Source organism: Malurus melanocephalus, unplaced genomic scaffold (genome assembly GCF_030028575.1).
Source record: "Malurus melanocephalus ecotype Western Australia unplaced genomic scaffold, MMel_1.1 scaffold_113, whole genome shotgun sequence".
NCBI classification, from domain to species: Eukaryota; Metazoa; Chordata; class Aves; order Passeriformes; family Maluridae; genus Malurus; species Malurus melanocephalus.
In genome coordinates this window covers 1,745,106-1,758,164 of record NW_026623345.1, presented here as the reverse complement: position 1 = coordinate 1,758,164, position 13,059 = coordinate 1,745,106, and the positions used below count along the sequence as shown (strand labels likewise).

The following is a 13,059-nucleotide window of genomic DNA, read 5'->3' as shown; positions in this document are numbered from 1 at the left end:
GTGAAGAGATGGAGCTTGGTCATAGTGTACAAGGACAGAGTTTCAGGCTAACATCAGGGGCTGTGGGTCACAGCAGACAGAGTGCAGGAGGACTGGCAGCACRGCTGGGGAATGTTCAGGTAGCACAGCCTTCAGAGATTTGCCTTGGGAGATTTGCCCTGGGACACCCAAAGGATTGATTGAAACTGTTGCCCTGTTCTTTATCAGGTGTTTGTGGTGGATGCAGGGAAATGTCAGAAGACTGGAAGACTCTTTGCCCAGTATTCAGGACTGTGACAGTGCAGAAGAGATTAGCCAGCCTAAATACACTATTCAGACAAATCCTGGGACAAATCATTGGTTGTTCTGTTTGTGAGCACTGGTAGGTCATGGGGCAGGCAGTCTGGCAAGGCTTTACCAAGGCCATATCACATAAAACCAATCTAACACTGTTTTTAATTGTAACAGGCCTGGTAGATCAGAGGAAGGGGATGTAGCACATGCTTGCAGGTTGACTTCAGGAACACTTTTTATCCTCRTCACTTAGGCCTCCAGAGGAGAGCCAGGCTGGCAGAACTGGTGACTGACAAGGAAATCAGCCTGGATAAACAAGCGCTTTCTTGTAAAGCAGTATCTCAGGGTTTCCAGAAGAGGCCAAATGGTCCTCAGCTTGTCTGAATGAACAGCAACTCCTCTACATGCTGGGGGTTTGATTTCTTAGTGACTTGTGGGAGCTGAGTCAAATCACCTAAGGCTGATGCTGTTTTCCTACCGTGTCAAATTGGGAATGACCCAGTTCTTACTGAATGAGGAAAAGAGGAGAGATGCAGGCAGCCCTGCAGTTAAGTCAGGTGACAGCCATTCTTTTCCCTGCTGTGTCATGAGCCCTGAAGCAGCAGGCTGGGATGCTGCAGGACAGAGGGATGTGCTTAGCCCTCTCCCATACCCCAGAATATGCAGCTGGCTCCTGGCTGGCTCAGCCCAAAAAGTAGCTTTTACACATGCCTGCTTATCTTCCAATCTCAAAGCTACCTCTGAACATACCTGTAACAGAGCTAGAGCCTATTCTTTCACCAGTAGCATCAAAGTGGTGTGAAAGCCCATGAATTTTATGGTCAGGACTGCTGAGGACCTGGATTCCTRTGTTGTCATTGCAGAAGAACGGAGGCAATGGATGTTTTCTGAGTTAGGCCTCCTTTCCTCCTGCTAGGACCCTGACTGCCCTGCATGTCAGAGGGACCAAGAACTGTCTTACAACATTCATTTGTAACTGAAAAGTGTCCTGCCAGACAAAATWAACTGTATTGGAAGAGGCTCTTGCTACTGTGGCAGCATAGAAACCAAACACACTCCAGTGCAGGGCAAGCTGGGCTGCCCTGCCTGCCCAGTGCCTTTGGCATGCTCCAGTAGCTGCCCTGGTGCTAGACAGAGTCTGGGGGTGGCCTGCCCACTTGTTAAATGTATTACCTGAGAGTTTGAAACAAATCATCTGTGGAGTTTGCGAATGGATGAGGGATCRTGATTCAGTCAAGAAAATGAGGTAAATCGATCAAAAGGACACTGAAAGCCAAGCACTGAAAGAGATGTCAGCTGGTAAAGGGCAGTATGGTATTAAATTATCCCTCACCTTTTGCTCTTACACTGATTTTATTCTTTGTTGCCAAGTTACCAGGCATATCTGCCTTGTTCTACACACACATATATTTCCCCCCAACCTTGGTTTTGGTTGCCATCAGGTTGTTTTTGAATATGCTAGCATTGTCCAGCCCACTGCTGGGGAATGGAGGCTTGTAAGGCAGGAACAAAAGGACTGGAAAGGCTACAGCCATGGCATATTCAGCAGGAATTTGGGAATAAAATACAAGCAGTGTTATTCAAAGTAGCTCTTCAGCTCCCTTYTTCACAGGCCACAAAAATCAAGTAGTTTGTTCTCCTGGCAGATAAATTCTGCCGAGGGTTCTGGGTTCTGCTTCCCCCCACATCCCTGTGCATTTTCCAACCTGGTGCCTCAGGTCAGGGAGTGACAGGATATAAGAACAGAAGGATCCAAATCCCTCCAGAGGTGCTGAGCAGATGGCAGCCTRGGCTGGTTTTCAGGCTGAGAGTGCAGTTTGCAGAGCAGGTGGGGAGAAATAAGTAGTTCGAAGCTCTGAACATGATTTGATGCTGGAGCTGTGGTATTTGGCTTGGACATGCACTGTGCAATGCTTGCAGAGGAGCTATGGAGAGCCTCAGTGGGGAACAGCTGTATTTTGGGGGGATGGAATGATTTATAGACAGAGGAGCTACTGGTCTGAATGAAACTGAGTTGGATTTCTTCTCTGGCTGCTTGAAAGTCAGGCATCAAAGCYGCTCATTTATGTCAAACCTATTCTGCAACTGTGAGACAGACTGAGATCCATTATTACCTGTACATCAAACATAGAGAGAAGCTCTGTTGTTACTGTGGTGGGAGTTTAAGATTGTTCTAATTGGATAAAAAGCATCAGAAACTGCAGAATTCACTTGGTCCCACCTCAGAGGAAACTGGGCATCTATTTAAATTCAGTGCTTGTTTTCAGGGACTTAGCAGAGTTACTRTCCTTCCATCATGAAATTTGCTTTGAACATGTGCCTGGCATATCTGCTATCAGACTGTCCAGCATTTTGGTATTGTGGGTCTAGGTTTCTTTTGACTGTGGTTGATGCCAGCTCATAAATATCTGGGCTGTGAGGAACTGCTTAACTCAGCAGCACGGGCTTCATTTGGAAGGTGCTACATCTTCTCCTGTGCCTTCTTGGAGCAGGCACAGAAGTTTACAGGGATCATAAATAAAATTGCTGTTGGAGTAATTGGTAATGGTCCAGAGCTTTATTCTCCTGCAGTTACGCTAGGGGAAGCAGAAGGGAATTCTTGCACTTTCCTATTTCAGACATTTTTGATTATTTTACCCATCTCTGTGTCTTTTTCTGGGCTTCTTGTTCTTGGAGTCTGATTTATGTTCCTTCAAGCAAGTGACCACATATTGTTCCCAAGGACTCTGTAAAAAATAACTGCAATGCCCTTATCCATTATAATTTTAGCTCATCGGCAGATAAGAAAGAAGGTATTGGCTGTGGTCTGCAAGAAGTGGGGCTTCAGACCCTCCAAATTCCTCTCTTGCTTSTGTGAATCTGCAGAAGGTATAGCAACAAGKTTGTCAGGAGGCTTCTCCTTCCTTYYCTKCTGATGTCCACTAAAATGGAAACATTTCTTGAGGTCTGAAAACCAGAGGTTTGAAMYCYTCACTCTGTAGTGTCTAAATTGCTCCTGGATGAGTGTGGGTGAGAGAGTGTGATGGCTCCAGGTCTCAGCACCTGCAGCATGGGACCARCCTCAAAGGCACAAGATGAAGCATGCAGAGCTGGCAGGAAAGAGAGGCTATTCATGGGAGGACACCCACTGGTTTGGAAGCTCTGAACTGATAATAATACAAGTAACAGCTCTCATAAAAATGCCCCTTATACCAACTGCCTGACAGTGTCTGAGGGTCAGCTCTTGTCTGTGTGCTGCTGGATGAGTCCCTGCCCTGGAACCTGTGCTCCACGAAGGAGGGCTTGGATTTGGCTCTGGTTCTGGTCRTCCTGGCTCCCCATGAACCCGATACTCAGGTCACAGGTGGGGTTGGGGAGCATTGTGTGGGTCATAGTTGCTCTTCTCTGGATCACATACTCTGAGAGGACTCAGCTTGCAAGACCAGAGAGGCCATCCCTGTGTACAAGCAGTGATGTTTTCTCTGAAGGGAAGGGGCYACCACAGCACTGGGATGGAGAGAAAGCTGTGGTTGTTGGTGAGTCTCTGGGGTGGGAGATCCAGCTGGATCCCACTCCATTGATTCCAGGTCCTGAGCCAGCAGGGCAGGGGTCTAGGGACCCTGGGACTAGGGGCCTTGCAGATTGGGGGCCATGGGACCAGGAGTCTCAAGAGGAGCTACAGGTTTTGAATCTCCCATTCTTTGGGCAGAAAGCCCCAGGCAGCTCTGCAGATGGTGCTGGCTGCACRTAGTTCTGCTGCTCTGCAGTGCTGTTAACCTGCCTCAAATGTTAATGGTAAGGCCTCTGCCCCTTTTAGGCTGCTCCCAAAGCAGTAAAACCAGTGTTGCTCTGACCCCATTTGCCTCTCTCCTAAGGGTGACTCTAAGTCTTTAAATCAAAGCCTCTGAAGTCCCTCCTAATGCCTGTGGCCCACCCCTCCATCTGGTGTGTCTGACAGCTGATATGAGGCTGATGTTTCCAGCTGAAGAACTGAAATAGTTTGTTCTTTTCCACGATTCCCTTGGCGAAGAAAAACAAGCCCATTTGTTTAGAAGCTCATAAAAGAGGAGCTTTATAGTAGGAACATTCATAAACTTGTTTGCTTTTGACCTTCTCCACATTGCTGATGGTTTCAAGTTCTTGTCCCAGGCATTGTGCTTGTCTGGGCTGTTCGTGACATTTTTGAAAAACAGCCTCACCCAGAGTAATTTAAATTGCTCAGCACTCCAGAGCTGAGCCTTTGGCCATGCCATCTTTCTCCAGTGTAGGGCTGGGCAGAATGTGTTGGGGGGGTACATTGACAGCCCTATAGAGAGCAGTGTGGACCTGGCTGCCAAAAAGAAACCTGGCCACTAATTCCCTGTCACTTTTTTTTTTTTTTTGAAAGATTAAATGGTGCTACTTAATCAGTGGGCATTTCCCAGGCTCTTAGGTTTCTAAATTAATAAAAGTGTATTCTATGAGGGTAAGAAATCAGATCTTTAATGAGTGTGGCTCATGGGAAGCTCGTATGTTTGAAAGAATGCTTGTTCCTTTTCTGAGATAATAAGACAGCAAGTATGAAGTACAAGCCAGAAGAGCCACCTTGATTTATGTCTAGAGGCAGGAAATTGAAGTCACCTTTGCTGGTCTGTAAGACCTCAAGTGTCAGGTCAATATTCCCAATGTAATGCTGGCATCTGCTATTTTGAGCAAATAAAAATGTTGCTATATTTTCACTTATGTTTTTGCTGACTGGGGAGGGGCTCTCCAAATGGCAAATCCTTGTCTGTGTCTGATGCTTTGAATTCCCTTCTTGAATGGTACTGTTATGGATTTCTTCAAAATATGTGTTGAGAGCCCTGTCCATTTTTCAAGCACTTTCTCATCTTATTTTACTTCAGTCTGGAGGGAGTCTACCTTTTCTTGCTCTTTGCATCTGTAAGACCTTTGTTCTTCCACTAAGACCAAGGACATCACAAATTCCTAAACTTTTAGTCCATTGAAGGCTCATGAGACTGCCTGGAACGTGTGCTTGCCCATGACCCGGCTCTTTGCTGTACATGGACGCAGACAAAATTCACTGACTCATTGGTGTATTATGGGAAAGTACGTGTACTGATTTGATATCTTTCACACTCTTTGGAACAAGCTTTTGCAGAGTAGCATTGTCTCATTTCAGATAATTCCTAGATTCAAACTGTCAGCATGGTGTACTGTTGAAATCACATGTTTCCTTTGTCTTTTAAGTGCTGTAAACGAGACACAGCTGGAAGGAGGTTTACAAGTAGTTCAGTTCTAATTTCCTCTATATTCCCACTGTACTTATTAGCATAAAGCATTCCCTTCATTAGTTTTTCTGAAGACAGAAAAGGGAAGAGAAACAGAAGAGAAAGACTTCAGCCTTATGGTGGATACCAGGTGGAAGCCCGGGATGCTGGAAACAGCTCACCTCAGCCCTGGGGAGGGGAGGGACATCATGTTTTATCAGCCTTTGCAGTCTGTATCAGTAAGTGGAGCTAATTGTTATAATGGGAGGKAAGTTAATGCATTCTGTCAAATAACTGCCACTGTTTCCTCTGCACAGTGAAATGTGCATTGTTGTGCAGCTGGTGATGTGGCAGGTCTGTGTCACTGCGCCAGGGGTCTGAGGTCTGTGCCAGGGGGTCCTCGGGCCTGTCTCTCTCCATCCTCACCTTTCCTGTTTGTCTGATCTTTGCCTGGCCCTTGTCCTGACGCTGTGGGAGAAGGACATATGTGCAGATGTACTGTCTGGGCTGGAGTGAGCTGCCAGTACCAAGCTGTCCTGTGCTTCCCTGGCATTACTCCAGGGTACACCCTTAATCAAACTGTGCCTGTTCCAATCACTTCCCTATTACTTACTGGTTTGTGTCTTTATTGTTGTTATTATTAAGCTGAAAATGTTAGAGAGCTCTGTAATAACCAGCAATCAGAATTTCTGACAGCATTCCCCGTTTTGGGCATCAATCTTTGTTAGACTCTGATTTAACACCTGTTTGTCTCATTACTTGTGCTGAGAAGGGAGATTAAGGTCTGTGGGGTTACAAGTGCTGGCTCTGAACCTTTTCCAGCCCTGATCAGCTGGAGCCTTGCCAAGGCTTGCACCCACAGCAGGGAAGTGGCCCTCTGTCCGTGAACCCTGGCAGGAGGGGGACAGCTGCTCACAAGCAGCAGCTAGCTTCTGCCTGCCAGTTACTTAAAAGAAGACCACAGCCCTGAGCACAGATGGTAATTGTCTGCTGGGATGTTTTTTCAACAGAAACTTTTGTTTCCCATTCCTCCAGCCATGGTTCTTTCATTGAGAGATGTTCTCACCTAATTAATCCCTTTTGCCATCTTTGCTTTCTTTTTCCCAGGCCTGTGTGTTTGATCTGAACATTAATAAGCTTGAACCTCTCTGCACCCAGCCAGTGGCAACCAGTAAGAAAAATAAAACAACCCATGTCCAGTTTAATCCTGCCTACCCTGTTATCCTCGTTGGAGATGAACAGGGCCTCATTACCTGCTTGAAGCTCTCTCCCAATCTGCGCAAGAAGCCCAAGGTAAGGATAAGCTGCATTTCYCCAACCACAGCAGGTCTCTTCAGGCTTTGTCACCGTCCCCTCTCCTTTCATGCAATGGTTCTGGCAAAGCTCCTCTCTCTAGCAAGGTACTTAGAATTACCTCAAGTCTTTTGGGTATGATGTCTGGGATGGTAAATCCTTGTGTCAGTTCCTGTTTGAGCAAGAGGACTCAGTTTGCTCCCGGTAAGGAGTGGGGACCAGTGGGAAGGGGGTTTGCTGTCCACGGCTGTCACCATGGTCCAGACAAGCTCTGGTCCAGAAGCTCTGCAGATGTTCATTCGTTTCCCAAAGTTCACGTGTTTTCTGAGTTTTGGGTTCTATTTGCAAAACTCTTTGAAATCAAGTGAAGGATATCCCAACTCTTCCCCAAGTCCTGCCACAGAACCCCTGCTGCCTGTCTTGTTGTGCTCCTGCATCAGAGCCTGACCACCATGTCAACTGTCCTGTAAATGAGCCAGCAGTATCTTTAATATGTAAGGAGACTTGGGGTCCTTGTCTCGAGTRACAGCAAGGAGATACATGTGCCTCTGTGGGTTGGTAAAGTTTTTTTTTTCACCCATCCATGAGGGCCAATTGTGAAGGATGATAACCTTTCTCACACAGATCTGTTACTGGATTTTCTTTCTGGTCTTCATCCAGCTATGAGTTGAATGGCTGTAAATGCAGTGTCCTTTTTTGCCCTTGTAATTCTCATATCCAGTTGTCCTGTGTTAAGTGGAGTCTTTCAGTTTCAGGCTTTTTAGAACTGATCCAAGAAAGCAATCTCTCAAGATGATCATCTTTTATTTATGTACTCCCAAATGTTTTATATACTCTACTAATCTGCTGTATTAGGCAGGGTCTTTGGCCAGGAACTAATCACACTAGTGTCACTCCAGAGTCTTCAGAGTGGTTTTTAAAGGATTCCTTCAGCTGGATGCCRCTGGAAATGTGAATCTTCCCTGTGCTTAGAGGGCACAGAAAAYAGTGGCGTGGCAATTTCTTTGGGGCTGAGTTGTGGAAGATGTGGAGAAGAATGTCTCATGTGCTTCACAGTTTTCTATTTCCATTAAAACTTCAGCCCTCAGGGCTGTCCTTAGGTTGACTTAAGATAAGCTTTCACATTGCTTTATGAGTCCTTCCTGGCATGGGTGAGCAGTGTGTGCCATGGACCCTGCCTGTGCAAGGGCTTAAGCAGTGGAGAGGGGTCACAGACTTAAATATGGCAGCTCTCCCTTCACATTGGCTGTGGGCTGAGAGCAATATTGGCTGTGGGCCGGGATCATAGAATGGTCTGGGTTGGAAGAGACCTTAAAGATCATCTCRTTCCAACYCCCTACCCCGGGCAGGGACACCTTCCCCTAGACCAGGTTGTTCAGAATTCCATCCAGCCTGGCCTTGGACACTGCAAGTGATGTGGCATCCACAGCTTCTCTGGACAAACTGTGCCAGTGTCTCACTACCTTCACAAGAAAGAATTTTGTCCTTAAATCTAATCTAAACCTACTCTCTGTCAGTTTAAAGCCGTTCACCCTTGTTCTGTCACTACGTGTCTTGTAAAAAGTCCCTCTCCATCCTTGTAGGCTCSTTTTAGGTGCTGGAAGGCCACAAGTAAGTCACCCCTGAGATTTCTCTTTTTCAGGCTTGAAAAAAACACTTCTCTCRGCCTTTCCTCAGAGGAGAGATCCTCCATCCCTCTGACCATTGTGGTGTCCCTCCTATGGACTGGCTCCAGCAGGTCCCTGTCCCTCCTGTGCACGGTCCCCAGGGCTGGATGCTCCAGGTGGGTCTCAGCAGAGCGGAGCAGAGGGGCAGAATCCCCTCCCTCCCCTGCTGCCCACGGTGCACTGGGTGCAGCCCAGGACACGTTTGGCTCTCTGGGCTGTGAGTGCCATGGCCGGGGCATGTCCAGCCTCTCACCCCCAGCACCCCCGAGTCCTTCTGGGCAGGGCTGCTCTCGGTCTGTTCGTGCCCAGCCTGGGCTGATCCCGGGGGCTGCCCTGACCCAGGGGCAGCACCAACATATAGCGTTGAACTTTACGGTGTTCCCATGGGTCACTCCTCAAGCTTGTCTGGGTCCCTCTGGATAGCAGAGGGATACCTCTCCTTCAGGTATGAATTCAAATGTCTACTTCTGCTGCTGGTGGCCAGCAGCAGCCCTCCATGCAGTTATGAATGTTGTCATTTCTCTTTGCTGACCTTCTTTAAAAGCAAATTGCATGTTGGTGACAAAGCAATTTAAACTGTGAGTTTAGGAGTAGCTCCATCGCTTACTGCTGACCGTAAACCAACAGGTACTACATCCCACGCAACATATAAACGGGATGGAAATGSACTCTGCTGCTCTGATGTTATTAAACTATCTGTCTTCTGCTGGCCTGGTTAGGTTTGAAGGGATCCTAAACACTGAACTAAATGTTTCCCACACATGTGGAGAGGAAGGAGGAATGCTCAGACATGACTGGTTATGTGTGCGGGTTCCTTGACTGAGGCCAGCTCATTCCTGAAAGCTATGAGGATTTAAAACAGATGATGTGCAGTGTGGTGGCAAAGTGATGGAACTGGCCTAGCCTGCTCAGTGCCACAAATGGTGGCACAAAAGTGATGAGGATATTTAGCTGATGGAAGAGAATGTTTTAGCAGAGGGAAGTCAAGCCCTGTCAGAACAGGCTGTGCCATCCAGTGTGTCCTCCTGTCTATCTCCTTCCTYTGCCAGTGCCAGCCTTTGTGTCCTTAGCAGCAAGCCTCCAGCCSTGTTTGCAAGAATATCATCTCTCAGTGGGAAGTCAGATGTACTTCCAGAGTATTGATCCAGGCTCCTCTAAAGATCAGCTCAGTGKGCTCTTCACATCCTTAGCCTGTGCATCCACCTTTCCTCTGTAAAATAATTCAACTTTTCCCTCTTTTCTGGGATTCCCCTGACTGGMGTTTACAGTCACTTCCAGAGATTTCTGTAAGTGCAGAGGGTCCAAAACCATGTAGAGGAGTCCTGACACACCTGCTGCCTCCTTGCAGATAGAAAAAGATACTGTCCATGCCTGGCTCAGTACCTGGGTGTCACAGGCTGTTCTCTTCGCCACTTGATCCCCACAGAGTCCAGTGGGGCAAACTGCCTGACAGCCAAGTGGACGAGCCACAGACAGCGCCTCTGAAGGTTGGGCCTTARTACCAAACCCAGCATCTGTGAGCTCAGCTGCCTGATCATGCTCTGTCAGCTCCTTTGGAGATGGGAAGGTGCCTTTTGTTGAGTTMTGGCAGAAGCCAGGATGCCAAAGGCACAGGGAAGTCAGGGGCTCATCCAGGTCCCACTACCCCTCTGTTTCACACCTATGTCACAGAGGATTGCCTTTTCACACAGCTGGGACAACTGCTTTTGGCAGGTAAAATTTGTAGCCTAATMTTTTTTGAGAGAACTCTTAATAGCCATATCATTCCAAACCCCATGCTTCCCCTAAAAACAGACACAGTGGTGTCTGCTCTGCGTTCTGCAGATTCCTTGGCTATTGCTGGGCTTGCAAAATAGAGCTTGCAAAAAAAAAAAATGACAGAACTAACTTTACCCTAGTGAGATTTCAAACATTCTGAGTTCATTGTGTTTTGGCTGTTAGTTAAAGCTGGTGTGGTGGATAAGAGGGAAGAGGGAAGATAAGGATGCYTGGGTTCTCATCAGACCTTGGTTCCTTCCTCTCTTCATGTCCTTGAGCTAGGAAGGAAGGTTCAAGAGCTCTTTAAATAATTTGCAGGGTTGGCCTGCAGCTTAATTAATTCATGTTCGTAAAACACTTGGGGATCTTTAAGAAGTGTTATTTAATACTCTGAGTTTTGCTGTCAGCTACATTAGCACGGTCTCATTTATGAACACTTGGCAGAACAAATATGCCAAAGGGGGAACTTCTTGAAAGAACTCAGGTGGTGTTTTCAGAAGTGACTTTCACCAAGACACACAGTAAAATCTTTAAAACCACCTAAAACTCCTTGTGAGTTTTGGCCTCCTAAACTCMTAATGTCACATGGGAAAAGGTGCATTTGTTGTTGAGAGGAAGATGAGGACAGGGTCTCTGCCACCCATCAGGCCGTTGTGTCAAGGGCACACAAAGTGCACAGAAGTTCTGTGTACAAGGGATGTGAAGCACAATGAGTGTCCGTGTGTTTGTGCTGTGGTGATTCGAGCCTGGATCTCTTCCTACCCCCACACACTGAAGTCTCTGGGGCAGGACAGAGAGATCCCCTCACACCTCCTCTCCCCAGGCTGCAGTTATTTCCATGAGGTGAAACTAGTTTGGGTCCTTCTGCTCAGATCTCAGAAGTGGGGGACAGAAATGCCTGCAGTATTTTAGAATGCAGCAATAGGAACAAGTGACTCTCTGCTGTCATCCAAGCCACTTTTAGACTCCAAGCGCTCTTTAAATATTGCAGCGGATGTCAGGCAGGAATTGTTTAACTAATAAAGTATCATTTCTAATTTGTAACGACCTTGGTGGTTGAGTTCACCCAAGGGAAGCATTGCTGTAAGAAGAATCAGTTTGGGGCAGAGCTGTTTAATTAGTGAGCCTTCCGGGTTTCATTCGGGGGTTGGAAGAAATTAAAGCATTTTGTCATCACAGTCAGAAGAATGTTGCTGCTCATAGGATTTGGTTTGTTTTTCAAAAACTGCTAAAGTAGCCTGGCTTAACCTCTGCCAACGCCAAAAGTAAGCAGAAGATRGTAAAAAAAAGTCCAGTGTTTTTTAGAAATTTTTGGAGAGCACAGCAGAGTAGGAATAGAAGAGAAAGTGGATCAAAGAAAGGTTGCCATACAGAATGCTGAGGCAAGGGCAAATTTCTTGGCCAGTACCCAGGCTGAATGCCAGGGAGGCAGACAGCTTCTTGGCCTGATGCTTGTCTTGGATATTTATCTTGGATTATTTAGGATGATTATCTCAATCTCTGCTCCTGCTACTGGTTTCTTCACATGCAAAGCATCTCTTTTTCTGTTTGTTGGTGACAACTGAATTTCCTCCAAGGCAATAAATCCTGATTGASTGGGTCTAGCTGGGCATGAGTGGAGTGGAGAGTGGAACACAGCTGCTTGCCCAGGCCAGGACATGCCAGTGCTGGGGCTGTGCATATCCAGGAGCTGCAGACACACTCCTGTGACTCTGGTGCTGTGTACCTGTGAGCAGCTTGTGGTGTGGGGATAACTGGGGAACATGGGCTGCCTCTGAGCCTCCACATTCGTGTGCACATGCTGGGCAGCTGCTCTGCTCTGCCTGTGTCTTATCACACCAGCCAGTGTCACCTCCAGACTCTGTGAMCCCCTCCATCTCTGCAGCACTGACRGTTTTGCCTTTGGYCAGATCCAGCCCAAGGCTCTGCAGCCAAGGAAGGGGAATTGAGTTTTGCTTCCTGAAGCACTGTGGCTCTTTGGCCATAGCTGATGGCAGTGTCTGGGAGGCATTGTGATGGACCATGGGATGATGTTGGGGTTTCAAGGAAATGAAAGAGAGAAGGGCATTTGGGGAAGTGTCTGGAGTTTAAAGGAGGCAATAGGAGAGTGGCTGAAATTTCCTCTCCAACCTATCTTACTCCTCAGCACTGTATCACAGAGCAGAATCTCCTGGGGCCTAAGGTTGCTTCCTCCTTCACACTGCCCAGCAGCACCCCTGCACACAAATGGTGTCGGGAAGGAAGCCTAGTTTCATGCCTGTTCCCAGTTTCAATGAGATGCAGTTCACGTCCAGAGCAAGTTCTAGGCTGGAACACTGTGAGCAGAGAGTGGGATGCTTGATCATGAACTGCTTTGTAGCCTTGTGTTGCTATCACCTGAGATGACAGGGAGAAACTTTAGGAAGTTAAGGATCAGGAGATTGTTTCTATCTTAGTGTTTTCCTGAACCTTCGGGATKTATAAGGGATCAACTAACCACCATGTAAATTAGATAAATAAACTTTAACTCCCTCCTTCTGTCCCAAGACATACAGTCCATCTGCACATGTGACTGTATTTAAGGAAGCAAGCTATGAATTAGATACATTCTCCAAAGTCACATCAGTCCTTGACTGATGAGCAGTTTAGTACTGAGGGAAGTATATTTTGTCCCTAAACTTTCTATCTTAACAGCTCTCATCCTGTCTGAAAGAAAAGCCCTTGTCTCTCCTCTCCTAAGAGGTCAAGTTTTGCTCTTTTAGTTGTGTAATTCGAGTCCCTCTGTTTTCATGCAARTGCTTCTGTCTCATTGCCTTCTGTGCTGCCCGGGCAGTGGCCGATTTTCTCAGTGTCTCTTCAGA

General features: G+C 47.0%; 1 protein-coding gene across 1 annotated transcript in view; it reads left to right on the top strand.

The window, feature by feature from the left end:
- DNAI1 (dynein axonemal intermediate chain 1) overlaps positions 1-13,059 on the top strand; it is a 135,547-nt gene that overhangs the window by 99,893 nt on the left and 22,595 nt on the right. The window contains exon 19 of the mRNA XM_057369673.1: positions 6,609-6,794. Coding sequence (XP_057225656.1) covers positions 6,609-6,794 — 186 coding nt within the window. The remainder of the gene's footprint in view (positions 1-6,608; positions 6,795-13,059) is intronic.